Source organism: Nicotiana tabacum, chromosome 22, assembly GCF_000715075.1.
Source record: "Nicotiana tabacum cultivar K326 chromosome 22, ASM71507v2, whole genome shotgun sequence".
NCBI classification, from domain to species: domain Eukaryota; kingdom Viridiplantae; phylum Streptophyta; class Magnoliopsida; order Solanales; family Solanaceae; genus Nicotiana; species Nicotiana tabacum.
In genome coordinates, this window is record NC_134101.1 from 10,329,691 (window position 1) to 10,354,355 (window position 24,665).

At 35.7% G+C, this 24,665-nt stretch overlaps 1 protein-coding gene, 1 long non-coding RNA gene and 1 pseudogene across 5 annotated transcripts; all 3 read right to left on the reverse strand.

Moving 5' to 3' along the window:
* The window catches only part of LOC142175703 (uncharacterized), a 155,042-nt pseudogene that overhangs the window by 5,979 nt on the left and 124,398 nt on the right, over positions 1-24,665 (reverse strand).
* Positions 5,385-8,179, reverse strand: LOC142176579 (uncharacterized). Of its 2 annotated transcripts, none has more exons than XM_075244573.1 (3): positions 7,964-8,179; positions 7,053-7,584; positions 5,385-6,349 (listed from the first exon to the last, which is right to left on the reverse strand). In XM_075244573.1, the coding sequence occupies exons 2-3, from the start codon at positions 7,564-7,566 to the stop codon at positions 5,619-5,621; spliced, it is 1,245 nt and encodes a 414-aa protein (XP_075100674.1). In that variant the 5' UTR covers positions 7,567-7,584; positions 7,964-8,179; the 3' UTR covers positions 5,385-5,618. The 2 variants fall into 2 exon arrangements, with proteins under 2 accessions (XP_075100674.1, XP_075100672.1); XM_075244571.1 differs by having other exon boundaries at positions 7,053-7,587.
* LOC107762482 (uncharacterized) lies at positions 9,224-13,997 on the reverse strand. 3 transcript variants are annotated; one of them, XR_012704772.1, is made up of 6 exons: positions 13,863-13,997; positions 12,910-12,972; positions 11,255-11,304; positions 10,380-10,510; positions 10,215-10,267; positions 9,224-9,643 (listed from the first exon to the last, which is right to left on the reverse strand). It is a non-coding gene; the product is annotated as an uncharacterized LOC107762482 (long non-coding RNA). The 3 variants fall into 3 exon arrangements; XR_012704773.1 differs by lacking the exon at positions 12,910-12,972 and having other exon boundaries at positions 13,863-13,995; XR_001642808.2 differs by lacking the exons at positions 12,910-12,972; positions 13,863-13,997 and having other exon boundaries at positions 11,255-12,897.

The following is a 24,665-nucleotide window of genomic DNA, read 5'->3' on the forward strand; positions in this document are numbered from 1 at the left end:
GTGTACATAAGCCCCCATTAGTTGTGTCAACTATGTGAACTTGCTGCTTCTGGCCCGATTCATCAATCCTTTTTGTGAGGATACTCATTTGTGTCATTAGGGTGGCCACATTCTCAGCTATGGAGTTGTTTGGATCCAACGCCACTGAGTGAACTACCGGAGTGATCGTGGAAGCTCTAGTCATCCATCCTGAGTTTTGTGCCATCTTATCAAGTAGGATCTTGCATTCTGGGAATGTTTTACTCAGAAATGCTCCACCCGCTGAAGCATCAACATTGGTCTTTAAGCTGTCAGCCAGTCCCATGTAGAATCTCTGCCCCAACATCTGATCTGGGATACCATGATGTGGACACTTAACCAACATGCCCTTGAATCTCTCCCATGTTTCTTATAGTGATTATGTTGGTCTCTGCCTGTAGCTCAATATATCATCAATCTGTTGGGTAGTTTTATTTGGTGGGTAGAATTTGTTCAAAAATTGCTTGACTAATTCCTCCCAAATAGTGATGGAATTTATAGGGAGCGAATTAAGCCAAGTTTGAGCTTCTCCTGTCAGCGAGAATGGGAACAACAAAAGCTTTATTGCGTCCGGTGTTACGTTGGGTTGTCTTTGCGTTAAACATATTGACATGAAATTCTTCAGGTGCTGCTGAGGATCTTCAATGTGTGACCCAGAGAACAGTCCCTTGTTCTGCAAAAAATGTAGCATGTTATTTGTGATTTGGAATGATTCTGCTTGTATCTGAGGGACTGCAATTGCGGTTACCAGATTATCGGCTGTGGGTTGTGCCCAATCATATAATGTTGTTTCTGGTACAAGAGGCACCACACCCCGAATGTTTGGTTCATTCTCATTGTTTCTGTTGTTTATTAGATTTTCTATTCCGTCATCCATGTTTGGTTCGATTTGTTCTCTCGAGTTTCGTTATTGTTTGCTTATCTTGTTTGCACGATTTAGTGCCTTGAAAAATTTCTCAGGATCTGATATCGCATCAAGCAATTCACCAGTTCTTGAGGAATTCCTAGGCATGCACCTGTAACACCCAAGACTACAAACGTTAAAATTTCAATGTATTTGGTTTAGAATGGGGAAAATTGACTACACTAAGAATTCTAGCACTACTTTTAGCTGTAATTAATACCGTTAACTCCCCGGTAACGGCGCCAAAATTTGATCACGCCCAACTATGCCTTATAAAAAGGACTAAGCGATCGTTGCAAATATATTCCGGCTAATAAGTCCGGAGTCGAATCCTACATGGAATTAACCTATCAAATACAACTACTAGATTCACACAAATTCATACAATTAATCTTCAGAAGGATTTAAGTAACAGATTGGTTTTTACTAACTAAATATTACGTAATTAAAATATAATAATTAACAACTAACTACGAACAGGTTGTAAACAAGAATTGGAATGACCTAAGGTTGTGATTTTCCCTATTGTCGGAATCTTTTCCGCTACGTTTTCTATAAGTTTGCCTAAGTCTTCTCTACCGATCATGAGCACTCTAACTTTCGTAACTCTCTCTCGAGTAATTACCACAATTACTAGACATATTCTCCCGAATTACGCTAGCTAGCATTAAGCACAGCTCACTCAGATCGCACCAAGGTTTTGTTATCCCTAAACCCACATTTAAACCTCCGTATTGATCCCTCATATACGTTTAGGAGTGATGTTGTTCAACAACTACCTAAATATGCACTCTCTACCGAGTAATACATACTAAATAGACACAGTTAATTGAAGGCCTTTCAATCAACCACAAGAATAATATAGTTGAACAAATAGAGAAAATACTACAGCAAATCTATATTAACATAACAAGAAAATTATCCTTCAATAGGTTCCATCAAAATCTTAGATTAGGAATTTAGCTACTCATACTCATAATAACAATATTCCAAATATTTTGCATAATTAAAATAGAGAGTAAAGATTAAAAGATGTAAAAATGATGATTCTAACTCTAAGGAGTGATTCCACAAGCTCTTCTTGCCTCTAGCTACCCAAAAACGTTTTGGTTGCTCCAAAACTGGTCTCCAAGTGGTGTTTTAGGTCTATTTATATGTGTAGAAGAAATCCTAAACGTGTGGGCCGGGTCCTAGTCAAACCCGGAACGAATTAAGTCTTCAAAACTCGGATTGAACCTGGCGTTAGGCCTGGCGTCGCCAGCCTAACGCCTGGAATTTGGCTGGCCTCGCCAGGCTAAAGCCTGGTCCAGCATGGCCTTAGGCTGGTCTCTCCTTTTCACTGTTCTCGAGCACACTTTCAACGTTTAAGTATCCCTTTTGCTCTACTTTAATCTCCAATTCACCTACACATAAAATAGACTCCATTATGCACAAATAAAGTGTAATTTATTATTAAAGCATGTAAAATGCAAGACACATAATGTACGAAACTATGGAATTATAACCACACATCACATACAATGAATTCTAAAGTAGAGATCAAAAACTGATGAAGTGAGCTTAAATTTGCTACGGAAAACACATACCAAAAGTTTTATTTTGTGCCCATTTCCACATGTAATATGCTTACAAGTACAAAATTTTGACAGAAATTTACCTTCTTTGCGATGGAACAAAATCCATTCTCCAGTGAATGCTCAGCAAAAGTGAGCCACTCACTATATGAAACAAGAAGTCTCTGATCATTGGTGGCTTTTTGCTCTCTCATACGCAATGCCTCATATCTCAAGGCCAAGCAACTCTGTGAATATCCAAATAGCCAAGAGTCACGTACTTGGAACAAAAAATAAGATATTACATAATTATTAACAAAAAAAGACAAACAAGAAAAATGGTAAAATAGAAGAAATTAAAACCATTGTCAGTTGTAATGTTTAAAAAGTCTCACAGCATAGGATATGCCTACCACTTTGGATGTCAAATAACATTTAAGACACTGTAACATCTGATAAGTTTTGTAAGCATCTCTGGCAAGTTCCAACAGATGAACTTTGAACCACGGTGCCATGATTCTAATATCAAATAAACTTTCATGACTATGTACAATGACATTCAGTTGAAGACTCAGTAAACTCTTAAATCTCACACTTCAGCCAAATTGTGACGCATAAATATGGGTACGAGTCATAAAATGAATCTCGTCTCCTTTGCTTCGAAGAATTTCAGCTTAAGCCATCAGGTATATAGTGGCGCTTAGCATTATTCCTACATTACTGATTACACTTACTGGAGAGTCAAATGGTTCATGTTCCTAATATCGCTTATAACTAAGTAATTCATTTTCTCTATCTTTTTCCCTAAAAAAGTTTGCATATATATACAAAAGGAAGGATACATTTCCTTTACCGGTACAACCTAATACCAGTTTCTCCAGCCAGCAGCTAATCGTTGTTCACATCTTTTGCTACTCACATTACCTCCTGTGACCACCACCAAAAGCACCACCACTTCTACAGCTATATAAGTTATCCGTAATCTACTAAGTACTACATATTAAAGTGCATTTGAACACTAAAATCCTCTAATAAAGCAACTTCCTAAGCAAAAGTTTCCATGACATATATAGTTCAAAGAGAATACAATTACCGAACACAACGCCCAAATAAATTCAGCAAGTCTTCTACTTATCACGCAATTTCAGCAAAATACATGGTTTAACGCATCAGACTCTCTTCCACTATATGCATTTGTAGTGTCATCAACATCATCCTACAGAAAACAACTCCTATTTCTGAATAACTCTGTCTGCTAATAACTACTAGTAATAATTTGCCAAATCAAAATAAAAAGAAATTTTCTTTTTCCGAAATTTTACACTTCTTATGTCCGAACGCCTAATTAAACTGATTCAAACTAAAATTTGATTTGCAAGGTTGGGATAATCTATGAAGGTTGAATATCTTATTTGCTTTCTTCTGTATTTTCATTTGATTTATTTTCTTGACAACCGTTCTCTTATTGTCTGTATATCCCTTCAAAAACAGGAAAAAAACAACTTTATTGCCTTTCTACTTACTTTTGCTATGAATAATATTAAAATATGGCTATATATGTGCAATATTGTGTGCTAAGGTTGTACTTTTGTGCAAATCTCTTCATTATTTATAAGTGTCCCTTCTTTTGTATGGCTAAGTCTAGCAAAAAAAAAGGTTTATATAGTTGCTTGAGTTCTTTCTCTAATTTTTTTTTTTTTTGAACCCCAGAAAAATTTGCAGTCGCTACAGCTTCTGTCACCGTCTTTGTCCTTCGGGTGAGTACTTTGTGCGCATTGAATAAACTCTCCATTGTGTAATAGCTTGCAAACCACATGGTAAATGCAAACCGCACTAGTTAGCATCCTTTTCTTAGGGAATAAGGTTTATAGGAGGCCCTTATTCAATAGGAATTTTCGCAATTCTCTCTATATCTGTTCTGCCTAGTACATCCTTTATGTATGTGTATTTAGTGGTTTGGCCCGATCAACCGTCTTGAATATCTTTTCACTCGTATACTAATTATTGTCTAGGGAGAGTATGGTCTATATATATTACTCTCCCCAGACCCCATTAATGATTTGTTGTTGTTATTATAATATTTTTTCAAAAAATATATTCTTGGATGCTTATTTTGTTACTATTGACAATAAATTAGTTGCAGAAGTGCACAAACTCGATGTTACTACTTTTGTTATTATCTAAGGTACTATTTTATCCGGAGGTGGATGCAGTGTGGTAGTTATGAGTTCAATTGAATCCATAACTTTCGACGCTGAGTAAAAATTTATGTGTAAAAATTCATTAATTGCAAAAATAATAGATTTGAACACATAACCTTAAAAATATAATGGGTTCAATGTTAAAAATCTTAAAAATTAAACTCATAGAATTTAAATCATGGATCCGCATCTGATTTTGTCAATTATTTGAATATTTGACCTTTCCACCTTTTAGCTATTGCTATTCAAAATAATTCACTAAAAATAAGAGCACTCAAATATTCAAACAACGTAGGAGTAACTCAAAACAGCGTAGTCAGCAAGCCTTGTATATGTATACCCTGCTCTAGTAAAGAATGGGACCTTTTCATGAAAATAATATACACTCTTTTTACTTATAGAAATTGTTAACACCCGGGATAGCATGAGACATTTTTGACAAGGTAGACATAACATTAAATATTTGATCAGCTGTTAAGTAAACAAAAAATGATGATGATAGAAGCAAATCATAGTCTAGCCCCTAACTTTCATAATGTATCGTATTGTATTGTACTGTATCGTTTGATTAATATAATATTTGGATAAATTGTATTGTTTGCCGTTGTTTCATGATATCACGCACCAACAATATAAAGAATAAACTTGCAATATTATAAAGAAAAATAATTATGATATAGGGTAAAATTATTATATAAAAAGGTTGGGTAAATGATAAAATAAAATAATTTAAAAATAATGAAGGGTGAGATGAGAGAAAAAGGCAAGGTAACGACGCGACCACACCAAATTGGCCGTTACATAAAGTGGCACATGTCGTCTTTATGTAACGACGGATTTAACGATAGAATAAAATAAAATTTAAGTAACAATCAAAACAAAGTAATAATACGATATACAAAGTTAACAACCATCCAAACAAGTTGGAAGCAATAGAATATTTCAAGAGGAGGAAGCAAGTAGTGGGCGATGGCGAAGAGCGACCAAACTTGGCACATAAGGGATTGCCGTTCCCTGAAAAGGCACATAATATAAACCCAACAGCTTTCCAGTTGCAACATCGAAAAACCCAACGCCTCTCTCGTCAAGTTGAATCACCAAAATCTCATCTGTAACAATTATGATGTGCACAAATTCTAGTTCTAAGTTATATGCAATACTAGGAGCAGTCACAGTCAACTCTTTCTTCCACGAATTTAAGCTACTCAAATCATTTATATTATGGGCAACATATACCTCGATCAAGAGGGAGCAAATCGGACCATAATTTATGATCACCAAACAAAGCCTTCCTCCCTTTTCTGCTATACTTATTACTTGTTTTTTTAGGCTTTCAAAAGAAACCACAATCATATCAAATTCTTCCTTAGTAACATCAAAACAAATGAGGGTTTTTGTCGTCTTAATTTGATATGTAGTAAGATAATGGGCAGAAGTACAAGTCTTTGTGTACCAATATAATACCCCCTTTACATATGCAACTGTCTGAACTTCAGCAAGAATATGATGTGGAATTTCTTTCAAAGACCTCCATAAATAGTCTTTTCCAATAGTGAAAATCGAAGGTTTAATCTTACCTGATTCTGTATTATCAAGAACAACCACCTTGTATTCATACGAAAGTGGGCAAATTCCTAAGCCCACTGCAGAAGGATCATCATTCATATTCTTACCTGTTATACAAGTAGCAGTAGAATTCTTTAAAAAAATAAGTAGCAGTAGTATTAGAAAAGGCTCCGAGCCATAAAATTAACTTTTAGATTGGAGAAATGCAGACAAGTCCTTTAGGATACAACAAAACCTACACATATATTGTAGAGTTTTTATAGTCACTTTGTAGAGCTGAGTTCCAGTATTTGTAGACACACCTGTTAATTTAACATTTAAATTCTAAATAAATGAATATTTTGTAATAGAAATAAAATATGTCTAGCCCACCCACGCCCAAGCTCAAGTTGGTTTCTTATAAAATTACACTCACACACACATATATGGATGTAGGTATATTAATTTAAGGACACTTTGTGAACTTAGGACCCGTTTGTCCATAAAAAAGAATTTCCTTTTTTTCAATTTTTTTTTTCAAAAATGTGTTTGTCTATTTTTGTAAGGTTTTGAAAAAAACATCAGAAAATGAGTTTTTCAAAAACAAAAAAAATTCAAAAAAAGAATTCGTACTAACAAAACTACAATATTTTTTCAAGAGAAATGCATGTCCCAACACAATTTCAAATCTCAAATATTATTTTTCAACTTAACTCCAAATACTACTTTTTTTTCAAAAATTATAAGTCCTACTTAGGCTTACGAGAAATATAAAAGAGCCTTTTCAGATCGATGCGGGATTCCTATAGATATTACAAGTCTAACAATTACCTAGATATGTATTTGTTGGAGTTGTGACATGTTCTTTGGTGACAGGATTGAAGATATGGAAACGAGAATGATCAGTAGTAGACCAGAAACAAACGAAACCATTCACAGGATTCACCCTCATAATTCGCCTCCGTGGCATTGGTAACCATGTCTGGACCAATACATCTTTTGTTGTATATAAGTCTTTAGTCTTCAAATCTTGGAATGAATGGTTTTGATTACTGTGCCATTCTAAGGAAGAAACTATGACTTGAGAATGTTGATCATCAGCCAAAGTAATAACAACTGCTTCCATTTGAGAGAACGATGATGAGGATTTTAATATTCTGTGTTCAATCTGTGAGTAGGCAAAGCTCCCACTGTAGATGATCGAACACCATTCCATGCATACCTTCTTTAAATTTTCAGTCAAATCTTGGCAAGGTACTCTTCGTAATATCTCAATAACAATTTCTTTAGATATAGGAATGACATGTTGCCTTTTCTTTCCCTTTCTTCTCTTTGAAATCTGCATTCTTTCTTTTTGAAGTCCCTACTAATCAATAAAAAATGGTCAAATATTAAATAATTGATAATTAGTACTACTTCGATAATAACAAAACTAATAACGATAAGTTGCGTTTCTTGCAAACTAAAATTTTAATTTCACAAAAAATATCCAAACTTTTGACGAAAGTTTTCCTGTTAATTACAAGTGTTTGATAGTGGGCGAGATATATACATGCATGTGATGTTGAAAATGTGATAACAAACATACAAAAGTAAAGTACAAAGACAAAAAGAGTCTTTTTTAAAAGGATATATATAAACAATAAGACAACGGCTGTCAAGGAAATAAATCAAATAATGTAATAAATACAAAACAAAGCAAATTAAAGAAGATATTAAAGGCTGTAGAAGAATCACCAAACCTTGCTAATCAAATTCTTGAATTAAGTTTTGTTCTCTTCCCTCTCAAAACTTAATTCTTACGTGTGCAAGTAATCGAAATGGATAGTTTTGTAGTTAGAGCATACAGATTTATTCGCCGTCCTTTCAGATTTGATAATAACAGAAGAATCCGAAGAAAGATCACATTAATTATAAAAATATGCAACTTAAATCTCAACGTTTCAAGTAGTGGAAAAAGATGACAACATCTTCTATTCCTACTTTGGTGGAAGTGGATAATTAGTGTGATCTTAGCAAAGCAAAAGACTAGGTCTTCCTTCTGAATGTGTCAACTGCGGAAAAATAAGTTAAACATCAAATGCGTTCTAACTAAGTTTGAAAATCGAAATTATGGAAATATTACTATATAAATACCAAGTATGTGATGAAAGAAATATCATACACTACTAGAAATAAGTGAAAAATTGACCAAGCAATACCGACCAACGTTGGTCGGTCAACAAAAGCGACCAAAAAACCGTCCAAAATGGACGAAAACTAAAAAAAAAATATTTTACATTTTTTTAAAATTACATACCGACCAAAGTTGGTCGGTATATTGGTAAAAAATTTGACCGTTGTGGTCAGACTTGCTTAGTCAAAGTAACTTTTTATTATCGACCAACATCGGTCGGTAATGTGGATCCACATTTTTAAATTTAAATAATTATATTATTATTTAAAAGATTTTATAAAATTTATATTTAAGTTTACCGACCAAAATTGGTCGGTTATTGCAGGGGATGATTTTACCGGCCAACTTTGGTCGGTTATTAGGTCAAACATGGTCAAATTTTTGAATCACATGAATATTTACTACCTAAACAATATAAATGTAATCCGTTAACACTTTATTTTGTAATATAAATAATGAATACACTAACATATATATAATAAGCTATATATAGTTAAAGTAGTACAACGAAGTGTGTGTGTATATATATATATATATATATATATATATATATATATATAGGTGTAGCCGTATATATATAAGAACACGAAGCGTTAGGACCATAGGGTCGGGTTCTTTTGGGGATAGACTTGTGAAGAAGCAATAATCTAATCTCTCTCTCTCTCTCTCTCTCTCTCTCTCTCTCTCTATATATATATATATATATATATATATATATATATATATATATATATATATATATATATATAAAAGCTATATTCGATACAGTATTAAAGCTATGCTATTGCGAATAAATGTACAATGATAATATCTAGAAGAATGAACTTTTGCTCATAGGAGAAATAGAAGATTACGGAGTTACTACATGAGCCATAATGTTAAAGTAATATAGCTTTCCAACAACACAAGGTAATATGGATCTAAAAGATGACATAACTTTAGGAATCAATTTTTCGTGAAAACTCTTATCGATAATGGAGTTGGACTTAACAATACCAATTAACGAAATTCATGTAAGGTCACCAGAGCAGCTTGTTGCCTGCGATTATCTGTCTGGATTGCTTGAAATTTCTGAGCATTCCCATAAAGTGAATCAACACCAGATGTGCAATAAGGAGACATTCTCTTTAGGGATCTTGATGAGATTAAATAAGACTCTTGTCCTCTATTTTTTCCTTCAGTGGCTAAACCATTAATTTCTCCAAGAACTTTAGTATGTGCATCAAGTTGCAGCTTGATCATAATCCTACAAAAGAAAAGAATAGTGAGATTAGGGAAGGCAAGGAAGAAATAGATTCTGAATTTTTTATACAAATTATTAAAAGATACACCAGATGCATCAAATATAAATTCACCTGCTTATATATTATTATAAGCACATCAAATACAATACTGTGTAAGGACAACTAAACAGACGTACAAAAGTGTTCCCTCTTTGCATAGAGGCTACCGAAACTACCATCAATTAGAATAATAATTTATAATTTGATTTGATGTGTATAATCTAGAACACTTAACCAGCAAGGTCAAATTCACTTCCCATATTATTCAAGCTACATGGACTATACCTTATCGAGTCCATTTTTGCTACATAGACCGAACTCATATACACAAATGAAACAGTTCTCATAAAAAGACCTAGTTAAAAAGATATATGGACTCAAACAAAATATAATGGATCTGACGTAGATAGCAATACAAAATAATCCTAGCAGATAAATGATAAGAGCAACTCCAACTTATTACAAACTTTTATAACAAGCTTAAATTTCTCCGTAAAGTCAAAATAAAATAATAAAATAAAAAAAAATATGTACCTTTCTAATAAAAATCCATTTGCTATCTTTTCAATTTTGTCGATCTCTCATGCCTGATATATGAATGCTAAGTTTCAGATAGCAACCAAGTAGTATCACTAAATAACGATCACGTGGTAAAATACTGAGCACGATGGCAACTTTTCAAGAGCTGTCATTATATACCTCCACAATATCCCCAGGTACCCAAGTCTCCAAACAGTGCAGTACAGGGGGGCAGAGCCTTGTCATCTTCCTTGATACTCTTTCTTCGATTTTTTCACTTTGCATTGGTGAACCAGAACCATATCTGACAACTGCAAGTGTGGCCATTACCAAACACTATCTCGACAACTAAAGGGATGCAGAAATATTGCAATAGTGTAAGTTTGATGCATTATATGACCAGTAGTAATTTTTTTTATTAGCATCAAAGTAGAATTGTTTTACTTTGGCAAATGAGATGGAAAGCCAATCAATGATGTTAGGTATAACAGCTATCATTAAAGACTGCAAATAGGACAAGAAACTTGAGTATTCACTTGTACAAAATAGGCAAGCAAAAGAAAAGGGGAAGCAGAATTCCTAGTGATGCCATTATCTAACCCCTTTTCCCCCAATGTATTTGGCAATTTGACCACTAGTGTCACGCCCCAAAATCGAGGAGCGCGATCGGTACTCAACCGAGTGAATCCGGTCGAGCAAGCCTATTAGATTTCCTTCTACCTAAGCTCATTCATAAATAAAGAGAATATATATATTTTCGTTAATCAACCAATAAAGTGATCATGTTGCAATACCAATTTCTTACCATCAGTTACTTTATTTTAAAGTCTCAATTCCAAACACATTTTTCATAATCTGAAGTGAAAATAGTAATTTAAGCACAACACACGAGTTTGACTTCCCCAGCACCATTATACAACCCACACTATGTCTACGGAGCCTCTATAGATAAAGACGAGTGCAATGATAATGTCGGCAATAAGGCCCCGGCTATACCTCAAACAGAATATACAAAGAACAAAAGATATATGACCCCGGGATAAAGTGGGGCTCACCAAGTCAGCTGGGAAGAAGGTGTGCTGCTATCACTGATCAATATCTCCTGCTGTGGAACCACATGCATCCATTTAAAAGATGTAGCGCCCCCGGCAAAAAGGACGTTAGTACCGTCGAATAGTACTAGTATGAAAACTAAACACTAATTGAAGAATTCAGAAATACAAGATGAATATGATGAACCAGTGCAGTAATAGAATAATATAGGTAACCGTTTAAACCATAGCAAGCTTATTAAAAGCTATAAATAATATTTATAGGATTTAAGATGAGATCCTCTGTTACCATCTTCACACAAAGCGGCCCCGCCGCCTCACCCGATGTATGCAGGTGGAAGTGTACGTACAATACCATAACTCTAATCAAGCGGCCTTTCTGCCTCACCCCAATGTATGCGGGTGGATGTATAACCGCAATATGATAAGAGTATTTGTAACACGAATTGAACATATATCTTCGTCACAAAACTTATCGGAATACTCTATTTATAATCAACATCTCGGAACTTACAAGGATATTGGGAATTCCAATTCTTAAAGAAGAGTTTAGCCAACATACCTCAATTGAGCTTCCTTAAACTCTAAAACGTTCCGGAATTCTTAGCAACTTCAATCTATTTTAGAAATATACCAAATTGAATCAAAATTAGGAAAATGATCATGGTTCTAGCTCATTTGAGCATTTTATCAAACATTAGGTGTGCACAAGTTTTCAAGGTCATTTTATGGAGGATTCCATCATCCCACAACCCAATCTTTACCATGCTTAGTTTAACAATTTTCCTACACCCCTTGATATCAAATGCATGTAAAATAATCAACTCTCATGCCCAAAAATTATCTTGCTAATTACTCATTTTCAGATGATTTCGAAATTAGGGTTTAGGGTGTAGAATCTCACCTTTAGGATGAAGACTTAGTGAGCTTACCTTCTTAATCTTCCAAAACTTGAGCAAGAATTGAAGAACAATTATTGAAGAACACCTCCTCACTCTAGGATACTCTCTCTCACTCTAAAATGTCCGATTATATCTCAAAAAGGCCCAAAACGTGTATTTAACGAAGTAGGGTAGGATTTTAAAAACTCAAAAATGAAGCTCCGGAACAGGTTCTGCGGTCGCATATGCGACTGCATAATGGTTATGCGGACCGCATATCGGTCGCATAATTGGTGTCCAAAATGACCAAACATCTGCCTGAGTCTGTGATCACTATGCGGTCCGCATAACTTTCTGCGGTCGCATAGTGCACCGCATAACAGTTATGCGGTCGCATAATTGCTTCTAACTGACCCAATTAACTGCCTCACTCTGCGGCCATTATGCGGTCCAAAGAGTGATTCTGCGGTCGCATAATGGACCGCAGAAATACACTTTTTCGTCAAAATATTTTCTTTACTTTCCGGTGCATTGTTCAACCCTCAAATACGTAAGCCTAGTCCGGCACCATGAAACATTACTTTCTTTTTAAATTTTACCGGACTTTACACTTAACTATTTCAAAATTTTTCGGGGTGTTATAACTAGATATTGCTCCGACCATAGCACCCACAATAGATAACGAACCGAACAAAGAGAACTGAAAAGGTTAGCTTTAGTCAGAAATTGCTCTCAAGAAAATGAATCGAAATATATAAACCAAGAATGACTTGTTACCTCAGAAACAATGAGCTTCAGATCTTTGGTAATAGCAGTTTGCGTACGCGAAGAATAATCAGACTACAATAACAATAACAACAAGAACAAAAAATGGAAAACAAATGATGAAGCAGACATACACGCACACAGACACAAGTGCATACATATATATATATATACATACATAGCAGCAATATAAAACTGTTATGCATCCAAGAAGGTTACACAGGGACATTTCAACCTCTAGATTTACTACGCATTTAGGTAGAAAATTGCCATAACAAATTGTAATCCCATAAAAGAAATTGTATTCCCAATAAAGAAGCAACCTTTCTACCAAGTTATCCCTTTATGACTTAATATCAGCCAAGAAATTGCAGACTACATAATGGAAACTTCAATCTCTAAAATTACTACAGATTTAGGTTACAAGAATCAATAGAAATCTCAATAAAGACTCCACCTTTTAGCCAAAATTGATCCTTTTACCACTAAAAAATAAAGGTAAAATAGGCAACAAAAAATCACATGTAGTACTATCACGCTTTTCATTGAAGGAGTAAGTTTGAAACAGAGAGAAGCCATTATACATTTTAAGAAATATGTGCATCCTTTTTGCATTTCTGCAGAATCGATCAGTTCACAAATTACGATAATTATTCTTTTGCAGTCAAAACCTTTGGTGTAAGAAAGATGATAATCACATGAGCATTATTTACAACTATTCTTATATAATTTAGCCCCAGCGAAATGAGAACAAAAACCATTGTTACTCCTCAAGAGAAATACAGATAGAGATGAATCACAAATATTTTAAAAATAGAGAAGACATAAATATGCATAAAAAATTTAACAGAAATGGTAATTCATTGAAGAATTTTCTCAAACACCTAGAGACCAAAATCCGTTGATACTCCTCAACAGAAATATAGATAAAGATGAATCAAAGAGATGACAGAAGAGGTACCTACCAAAAAATACGATTGATGGAAGAAAACACACTAAAGTGCAAACTTGACAACAAGAGGAATGACAGAGAGAGCAGACGTTCTTGATTTTTCTTAGTTGGAGACGGCGTTACCTCTCCACGGTTGTTCGAGTTTTAGCCGAGAAGACATTAAATTTGGAATCCACGTGTTAAGCTATGTAATTGAATGAATAGCTGTGAAAGCTTAGAAATGACAAAAATATCCTCAGATTAATTTTAATTCCATGTAAGCACACATGTTGACCATGAGGTACTTGCTATTCCTCGTATAGTATAGTATAGTAATATATATATATATATATATATATATATATAATTGAGGGACTGGAGAAGGTACATGACACTTCTCTTTAAGCAGAATTGCATTTATCTTTTTCTAGGAATTTTCGGGTTTTCCTCTGATTTTTCACTCTCAAAGACCAAAAAAAGCACGTAAAACAAAATGCCGCTTCAGAAACAATATCGTTTCTTTCTATACCGATTCTTTACTCTTTTTATTTTCTGTCTTTCCTCTCTCTTTCTCTATTATATTCTCAGGCCTGCTGCCACCGTTCATATTCATACCTACTGTCAGGTATCTTCTTCGGTTTTCCCTATTTCTTTTTCTTTTCTCTTTAGTTTGCCGCTTTGGCTGTGAGTCTTAATGTTCATTCATCTTTCGGTTTTTTCAATTGTTAATGAAGATTGAAGGACCATACATATAAAAAAAAAGTTTAATACACTGATTCTGTAATGAAGATTGAAGGACCATACATATATTTTTTTTAAAAAGATTGAATACACTGATTCTGTGAAAGTCAAAATAAAACAGAGCAAACACATGCTTATTTTGACGCCAATGAAGTGTTCGAAAAAAGACCCTATAGGTTGGCCTTCCCCATAGAATCATGAAATGCTGTTATTTGCTCAACAGATGCCGGTTTGAAATCCTTTTGAAATACATATTTACCAACTATGCCTTCTTGGATATATTTGTAATGTTAAATTTTATACTCTTTCAATTTAACACTCTTAAACAGGAAATTATGAAAACTTAATATGTTGTGATCGTTCACTTCTTCAATCTATATTTACAGTTTCACTTTCACTTCGGGCCATAAACTTTTCCTTTTTGGATAATAAACATTACTGTTGAAATTGTCAAAAGTCCCACATCGGTGGATGATAATTTTGAATGTGAGTTTCACCCTATAAAAGGAGGCTTAATGTTTAGGATTTAGGTACACCTCTCATTTGCCTTTTTTATCTTCTTAAGGCATTTGTATCTTCTCTCTTTAGTATTATTTCACTTATAATTTTGGAGTGGAATAAAATATTGATTGTGTCCGAGGAAGTAGGCAAAATTGGCCGAACCTCGTAAATTCTGGTGTTCTTTTATTGTTGTCTTATTGTTTTGTTTATTATTTAGTGGTTGTCATAATTTTTGGTATAGTAGTTGTGACTCATTCACACTATATACATTTGGCTTCCGCAACAATTGGTATCAGAGCTAAGGTACTGTCTAAGTATGCTCTGTGGTTGCAGCATAGTCTGATCTTCCACATTAGAAAAGATCTATCTTGGTAACTGAGTCAAGGTTCTGTCTGAGTATGCTCTGTGGTTGCAGCTTAGTCTGATCTTCCACACCAGAAAGGAAATAATCTTGATTTGTGTCGTCAGCTACTAAATAATATCTGTGTCAAAATGGAATACAATAAACAAGAAGAATCTACATCAAGTGTCAATAATACGTCATCGTTGGCATCTTCCCTTATGACAAGAATTGTGTCAAATGCGAAATTTGCGGTAGAAATTTTTGACGGGTCATGACATTTTGGGATGTGGCAAGGCAAGGTTCTAGATGTTCTTTTTCAACAAGGGCTAGATCTTGCCATTGAAGAAAAGAAGCCAGATGTTATTGGAGAAGAAGATTGAAAAATTATCAATCGTGTTGCTTGCGGTACCATTCGATCCTACCTTGCTAGAGAGCAGAAATATTCATACACAAAGGAAACTTCTGCAAGTAAATTATGGAAAGCACTGGAGGATAAATTTTTGAAGAAAAACAGTCAAAATAAATTGTACATGAAGAAGAGACTATTTCGCTTCACCTATGTTCCTGGTACCACAATGAATGAACATATCACCAGTTTTAATAAGTTGGTCACAGATTTGCAAAATATGGATGTAACTTTTGATGATTGTGACTTGGCCTTGATGTTGTTAGGGTCACTTCCTAATGAGTACGAGCACCTTGAAACTACTCTACTCCATGGAAATGACAAAATTTCTCTCAGAGAAGTTTGTTCGGTTTTGTACAGCTATGAACAAAGAAAGGGAGAAAAACAGATGGGCGGAGAAGGAGAAGCACTAATTGTGAGGGGTCGTCCTCAAAATCAAACGAGGACTAAGAAGGGAAGATCCAAGTCGAGATCTAGACCCAGCAAAGATGAATGTGCCTTTTGTCGAGAAAATGGGCACTGGAAGAAAGAATGTCTGAAGTTGAAGAATAAGGCCAGACATAACAATGGAAAGGCCATTATGGATTCAAATGTAGCTGATTGTGATGATTCAGACTTCTCATTAGTTACAACAGAGTTATCAACATCATCAGACATATAGTTGATGGACTCGGCTTGTAGCTATCATATGTGTCCCAACAAGGACTGGTTCGTGAATTTTCAAGAAGGAGAATATGGAGTCATCCACACAGCGGATAACAGCCCTCTTACCTCATATGGCATTGGTTCAATAAGATTAAGAAGCCATGATGGAATGATCAGAACATTAACAGATGTTCGATATGTACCGGGTTTGAAGAAGAATCTCATCTCTGTGGGAGCCCTAGAATCAAAAGGGTTCAAAATCATTGCAGAAAATGGAGTGATGAGAATATGCTCCAATGCACTAGTGGTAATGAAGGCCAATCGAAAGAACAATAACATGTACCGCTATCATGGTAGTACAGTTATTGGGACAGCGATAGTGACATCCAGTGATGACATAGAGGCAGAAGCAACCAGGCTATGGCACATGCGCTTGGGACATGCTGGAGGGAAATCCTTGAAAGCTCTATCTGATCAAGGATTGTTAAAGGCGTAAAGACTTGCAACTTGGAGTTTTGCGAGCATTGTGTCAAAGGGAAACAGACAGGAGTTAAATTTGGTACAGCGATCCATAATACTAAAGGCATTTTGGATTATGTACACTCTGATGTTTGGGGTCCTTCCAAAACACCTTCATTGGGTGGGAAGCACTATTTTATAACCTTTGTTGATGATTTTTTCCGAAGAGTGTGGGTGTATACAATGAAGAGGAAAGATGAAGTGTTGGGAATTTTTCTCAAATGGAAGACGATGATGGAGAATCAAACAGGCAGGAGCATCAAGTGTATTCGCACAGACAATGGAGGTGAATACAAAAATGATCATTTCAATAAGGTCTGTGAAAATGATGGCATCGTCCGACACTTCACTGTTAGACATACACCACAACAGAATGGAGTGGCAGAACGTATGAACCGGACTTTACTGGAGAAGGTACGGTGTATGTTGTCCAATGCTGGCTTGGGCAAAGAATTTTGGGCTGAGGCAATTACATATGCATGCCACCTCATTAATCATCTACCATCTACTGCTATTGATGGCAAGACACCATTTGAAAAATGGTATGGAAAACCTGCTATAGATTATGACTCTTTGCACGTGTTTGGCTCAATTGCATACTATCATGTGAAAGAGTCAAAATTGGATCCGAGAGCAAAGAAGGCTATATTTATGGGGATTACTTCTGGAGTCAAAGGATACCGCTTATGGTGTCCAGAAACAAGGAATATTATATTCAGCAGAGATGTTACCTTTGATGAATCTGCCATAACAGATAAGGTGACAGTTGAAGATGTCAAACAAACTGGTGGTGCATCAAAGTAGGTGGAGTTTGAGGGAAAATTTATTTTTCCTACACAAGAAGCAGAGGAGGAAACTCATGAAGATTACCCTCTAGAAGAAGAGCCAGTAGAGAGGGAGATTCCAACTCAGGAACCTCGACAACAACTTGAATCAATAGCAACCAGCAGGCCAAAAAGGACAATAACGAAACCTGTTCGTCTCATAGAGACGGTTGCTTGTGCAACCTCAATTGTAGCTGATGGTGTTCCTACCACTTACAAAGACGCAATCCAAAGTTCAGAAGAAGATAAGTGGAGGATTTTCATGAATGAAGAAATGCAGTCCCTTCATCAGAATCATACATGGAAATTGGCCAATCTCCCGAAGAGAAAGAAAATAATTGGGTGCAAATGGGTATTTGCAAAGAAAGAAGAATTTCCTAACCAAGAAGATGTTTGCTACAAAGCAAGATTGGTGGCCAAAGGATATGCTCAGAAGGAGGGAATTGATTACAATGAAGTATTTTCTCCAGTTGTAAAACATTCCTCCATTAGAATTATGTTGGGTTTGGTAGCACAGTTGGATTTGGAACTAGTTCAGATGGATGTAAAAACTGCATTTTTACATGGAAACTTGGAGGAGGAAATCTACATGAATCAGCCAGAAGGATTCAAAGTTGCTGGAAAAGAAAATATGGTATGCAAACTTGAAAAATTGTTGTACGGATTGAAACAATCTTCTAGACAATGGTACAAGCGATTTGACAAGTTTATGTTGCGGCAAGGGTACAAGAGAAGCAAATACGATCATTGTGTGTATTTGCGCAAACTTAATGATGGTTCCTTTGTATATCTTCTCCTATATGTTGATGATATGTTGATAACTTCCAAGAATTCGGAAGAAATTGATAAGTTGAAGATTCAACTGAAGGAGGAGTTCGAGATGAAGGATCTGGGTGAGGCAAAGAAAATTCTTGGCATGGAGATAATAAGAGATAGACGTTCAAATAAACTCTGTTTATCTCAGAAAGAATATTTGAAGAGAGTACTACAGCGTTTTGGCATAGATAAGAAGACTAAGCCAATTAGTACGCCACTTGCTCCCCATTTTAAGCTAAGTACTACTATGTCGCCAAAGGATAAAACTGAACAGGAGTATATGTCAAGGGTACCATACGCAAATGCTGTTGGTAGCTTGATGTATGCAATGGTTTGTACGAGACCTGACATTTCACAAGCCATTGGAGTTATTAGCAGATATATGCATAATCCAGGAAAGGAGCATTAGCAAGCTGTGAAATGGATTCTACAGTATATTCATAGTACTGTAGATGTTGGGTTAGTTTTTGAGCAGGAAGGCAATCAGTCTGTAGTTGGATATTGTGACTCAGATTTTGCGGGTGATCTGGACAAACGAAGGTCAACTACTGGTTATGTGTTTACTTTTGCAAAGGAACCAGTTAGTTGGAAGTCTACTTTGCAGTCAACAGTTGCTTTGTCTACAACAGAGGCAGAGTACATGGCTATTACAGAGGCTGTGAAGGAGGCAATTTGGCTTCAGGGGTTGCTAAAGGACTTGGTATTGAACAAAAAAATATTATAATTTTTTGTGATAGTCAAAGTGCTATTCAATTAGCGAAAAACCAAGTTTATCATGAAAGGACGAAGCACATTGATGTTCGGTATCATTTCGTACGAGAAATCATAGAAGAAGGTGGAGTCACGGTGAAGAAAATTCATACTACGGAGAACCCTGCTGATATGCTGATAAAAGTGGTGACTGCGGTCAAGTTTCAACATTATTTGGATTTGATCAACATTGTTGAACACTAAAGATTGAAGATGAAGACACAACCAAAATTTATTATTGAGAGAAAATTGAAGATGTGGAATTTTACCAAGGTGGAGATTTGTTGAAATTGTCAAAAGTCCCACATCGGTGGATGATAATTTTGAATGAGAATTTCACCCTATAAAAGGAGGCCTAATATTTAGGATTTAGGTACACCTCTCATTTGCCTTTTTTTATCTTCTTAAGGCATTTGTATCTTCTCTCTTTAGTATTATTTCACTTGTAATTTTGGAGTGGAATAAAATATTGATTGTGTCCGAGGAAGTAGGCAAAATTGGCCGAACCTCGTAAATTCTAGTGTTCTTTTATTGTTGTCTTATTGTCTTATTTATTATTTAGTGGTTGTCATAATTTTTGGTATAGTAGTTGTGACTCATTCACACTATATACATTTGGCTTCCGCAACAATTACTGCAGACCAACAAAAATGCGTGAAAAGATTCAGATTCAGCATTCTCCGTTGGTATTCGAGGTGCACTTCAAAGATTCTTAACTACTTTGATCATTTTTGCGCAATTGATGACAGAGGGTGTAAAGATTCTAAAATACTATAATTTTTACAAAATTGACATCTAAGGGTGTGTCTGATATGGAATGCAAAGAGCGTTGTTTTGCTGATATTTTTAATTAATTGTAACAAAGTTGGACATAAGTTGATCAAAGTATAGTGATATGGAGTTTAGACTATATAAAATTTTCTCTGTAGTGTAATGTTAGATATTGGTATTGGTCTATTGGATAGTACTTCAACTTCCTCTTACTTTTTAGTTTCATTATGAAGTACAAGAATGTTATTTTACTGATATTTAAAATGGTAACAATGTTTGACGACTCTATCTATAAAAGTTGATTATAGTGTAGGGATATGGAGCTTAGACTTGATTAAAAGAACATTCCTTAATGAGAAATTGATAAACAAAAATAAATATTAAGTTTCATAGCAGTTATAGTTTACTAACTCGGGAATGAGTGAGTTCAATAAAAACTTATCTTTAAATATTTTTTTGTCGTTTTTCTTTGTAGACATTGATTCTCCTATTGTTTACATACAAACCCGATTCTCTTCTTTTCGCCAATTACCACCTCTGCATCTATTTTAGTAACCCTATTCAGAGAACGAAGCGAAATATTAAATTTCAAGTCACTTTTTTTGTTTTATATCTTCGGTCAACGGAGGTTTGTAAATCAGTGTTGCGTTGCGGTAAAGAGATGTAAACAATCGGATCTATGTTGTTGCTCCAACTTCACAGTTTATTTGAGTTTGTTTTTATTGCTATGGCTAATAGCTATTCAATTTGGAATTGTTCTCATACTATTACGCTCAACTTGACAAATAGAAGCTTTCACCACTTTCATTAATCACTGTTTAATATGAATACAAACTAAATTGGCAGCAACCGTCTGGAAGCCCTTTGCTTAGTCTAATAGTGTTTTTAAAGTGTGCAGCTTAGTTCAAGAATATTACAGATCAACATTTGCTAAGTGAGGATCCCCTTTAGTTACATTCACTATTTTCTTAATGATTGAGATTATATTTTTTGCGTGTTTCATTTATACATTGAAATTTATCATAGTGTAGCTTGTGTTTTTTTTATCTACCAAAATCTTTGAGACATCTTTGACAAAATTCTATTTGCTACTTAATGAAAGAAATGATAGCATTTTGTCTATACCTCTGGAAAGATAAAAACTAACAATTTATAAAATGACAATGTTGTTTATGTTGCGTTGTTTGGTAATATAGTATTCTTTCTGTTTCCTCAAGTGTAGGAAAATATTTGGCAGCAACAGGCTTCAGCACATCTCATCAAGAAATACAAAGAGTGGTAGATATATGCTTACGGGCGCATTGTGTTACCCCTGAAATGGGAACAAAGGTGGAGCTTCACAGAATTTGGGGCTAGCAAGATCCACAAATGTCAACCGCATATAGTTGCAAAATCATATAATTACAGTTTTGGTTGCTTCTTTTCTTCAAAGTTTATTTTATTAATTGTGTGATGACCCGATAGGTCATCTTACGTTTTAGAATCAAACTCTGTATTTCGAAACCTTTAGAACCTTATTCTAGCCTTCTTCGATTTGCGTGCGCAATCCGGGTATTGACCCGGAAGGCTTATATGTTAAAAACTTATAAAAATAAGAATTTTTGCTATAAAAGTTAATTTTAGTTGACTTCTGTCAATATTTTGAGTAAATGGACCTTGACCCGTATTTTGACTGTTCCGGTGGGTCCATATTGAAATATGGGACCTGGGCATATGCCCGGAGTCGAATTCCGAGATCCCTAGCTCGAGATATGAATTTTTGTTAAAAATTAAAAGTCTGAAAATTTAATGGTTTTTAAGAATCGATTGATGCTTGGCATTGTTGATACCGGACCCGTATTTTGGTTCCGGAGCCCGGTACAGGTTCAATATAATATTTATGATTTGTCTGTGAAGTTTGGTAAGAAACGGAGTTAGTTTGACGTGATTCGGACGTCCGATCGTGAAAATAGAAGTTTTAAAGCTTTCTTGAAAACTTCATTCGATTTGGTGTACAATTCGTAGTTCTAGGTGCTATTTTTGGCGATTTGATCGCGCGAGCAAGTTCGTATGATGTTTTAGAACTTTTGTGTATGTTTGGTTTGGAGCTCTGAGAGCTCGGGTGAGTACGAGATATTTTGGACATAGAAATCTGGTTTTTTCTGCAGTTTCAGGTGCCTTCTGATTTCCTTCATCGCGTTCGCGAAGGCTCTCTCGCGAACGCGAAGCGTGAGCTGGGCTGGGGGATGGTTTGTTCTACGCGAACACAGAGCACTAGGGGGTCTGCTCTTCCCGAACGCGACCGGCAACACGCGAACGCGTAGAGTATTGGAGGTGGGCTGGGGATCAGTGGGTTGTTCTATGCGAACGCGAGCCAAGGCTCGCGAACACGATGTCCGGGGGGAACAGACCGTCGCGAGCGCGAAAGCCATTCAGGCTACTACACATCGCAAACGCGGCAGGCCCTTCGCGAACGCGAAGAAGGCCTGACGCCCAGACCTTAAAACATTTCAAAATCGGGATTTTACCCATTTTTCATAAACTCCCCATTAGAGCTCGGCCTAGGTGCGATTTGGAAGGGAATACTCAACACTAATTCATATGTTTGTACTCTTTAACTCATTTTCTTCCATTTCTAACATCACCCATTAAATTCCTAGCCCTAATCTTCGTTCTTTCATGGTAGAAAACTAGGGATTTTGGAAGAATAATTTTTTTTTTTTTTTTGCAAATTAGGGGTTTAGACCTCAATTTGGGATTAGATTCCGAAACTAATTACATAATCGGGCTCGGGGGTGAATGGGTGAATGAGTATTGGTCCGAACCTCGAGTTTTGACCAAGCGGGTCCCGGGGCCGATTTTTGACTTTTTGGAAAAAAAATTGGGAAATCTAAATTCATGCATTGTAATTGATTCCTTTAGCAATAATTGATGTTATTAAGTTAATTGTGGCTAGATACGAGTGGTTTGGAGGTGGATTCTAGAGGAAAAGAGGTAATTGAGCATTGAGAGGCCTTTGGAGCGAGGTAAGTATTGTGCCTAACTTTGACTTGATGGATTATGAACCCTTACCTTAATTGCTATATGAAATCCATGTGAGCGGCGTTTATGTGAGGTGACGAGTACTTATGCGCCGCCAATTTACCTGCCTTGCCTGTTTCTTTCCCGTTCTTCTTATATTGTTTCTTTCCATACCTTGACTGTTACATGCTTTTCTTGTATTTCCATGCCTAACTGCTATTTGTTATATATTGTTTCTCCTTGTTGAAAGTATTATTATCCCGTAGCTTCATTGTCTCCTATTACTTGCTTAAGCTATTTTATTGGTGCTTTGGTGATATTCTGGATTGGCCTCGCTTAGAAGTATTACTTGTGTAAGGTTTTATTGAGTACAAGCTTCCCATTTGCTTTGTTTGAAGTTTAAGTACTGTGAAGGGTTTTGTGATAAATGGTGATATTTCTGTACTTCATGAGTAATTGATACTGATATGGTGGGATCGGGTTGCGCGCCGCAACATGTGGATTAAGGGTGATATGTTGAGGAGGAATAAGGGTGAATTGATATTATACCGTGGAATCGGGTTGCACGCCGCAACATGTGTAATAATGGTGGAATGTGGTAAAATAAGGGTGAATTGTGATTGTGATTATTGTGATATGGTGGGATCGGGTTGCACGCCGCAACACTTTTATTTATATTCTGTGTTTATGTTATTAAGAGGAAATAAGGGAGGAATATGATATGTACGGTAGGATCGGGTTGCGCGCCGCAACAATCTTTATGTTTATGTTCTTCTTTCACTGTGTTAGTTGTACGGTAGTCTTGAATTGTACTTAAGGATTGGTAATAGCTGAACACTGATGAAATACGTTGGGTATGGTATTTATTTCTTACAAGTTATTGTTCTACTTTATTCTGTCTTCTTTTCAGCTTTTATTATTTATCGTATGCAGATTATATAGTGAGTGTCCCGCCGTAGCCTCGTAACTCCTTCGTCGAGGTTAGGCTCGGCACTTACCAGTATATGGGGTCGGTTGTACTTATACTGCACTCTGCACTTCCTGTGCAGATTTTGGAGCAGGTTGTGGCTGATCGAGAGGTTGGCTGTAGACTTCACAACTAGGAGACCCAAGGTAGTCCTGTTGGCGTCTGCAGGCCCTGGCGTCCCCTTCTATACTCCCAAACTTACCGTTTCACTTTATTTCACAAACAGTTGTATTTTCTGTCGGACAAATACTTGTAGTAAAATCTTAGTAGGTTCGTGAATTGTGACTCCAGATTCTGGGTAGTAATAGTATGTAATTAAAGTTGTTATTTATATAGTTTTGTGTTTATTTCGATTTAATTATGGCTTGTCTACTGGTAATCACCTAAAGGTGAAGAATTGGCTAAATAACTTCTAACGTTGGCTTGCCTAGCAAGTGTAATGTTAGGCGTCATCACGGTCCCGACGGTGGGGATTCCGTGTCGTGACAAATTGATACCTTTCAATTTTTTAATTATCTCTAAGAATTAGTAAAGTTCATCATCAATTGTTTGAC

What these genes read in the sequence shown, in the direction of transcription:
- LOC142176579 (XM_075244573.1), bottom strand. Translation starts at nt 7,566, where the DNA reads ATGCAGATTTCAAAGAGAAGAAAGGGAAAGAAAAGGCAACATGTCATT. An exon ending in TCCAACAAATACATATCTAG is followed by an intron (nt 6,350 to 7,052) that starts GTAATTGTTAGA and finishes CTTGTATAACAG; the next exon opens with GTAAGAATATGAATGATGAT.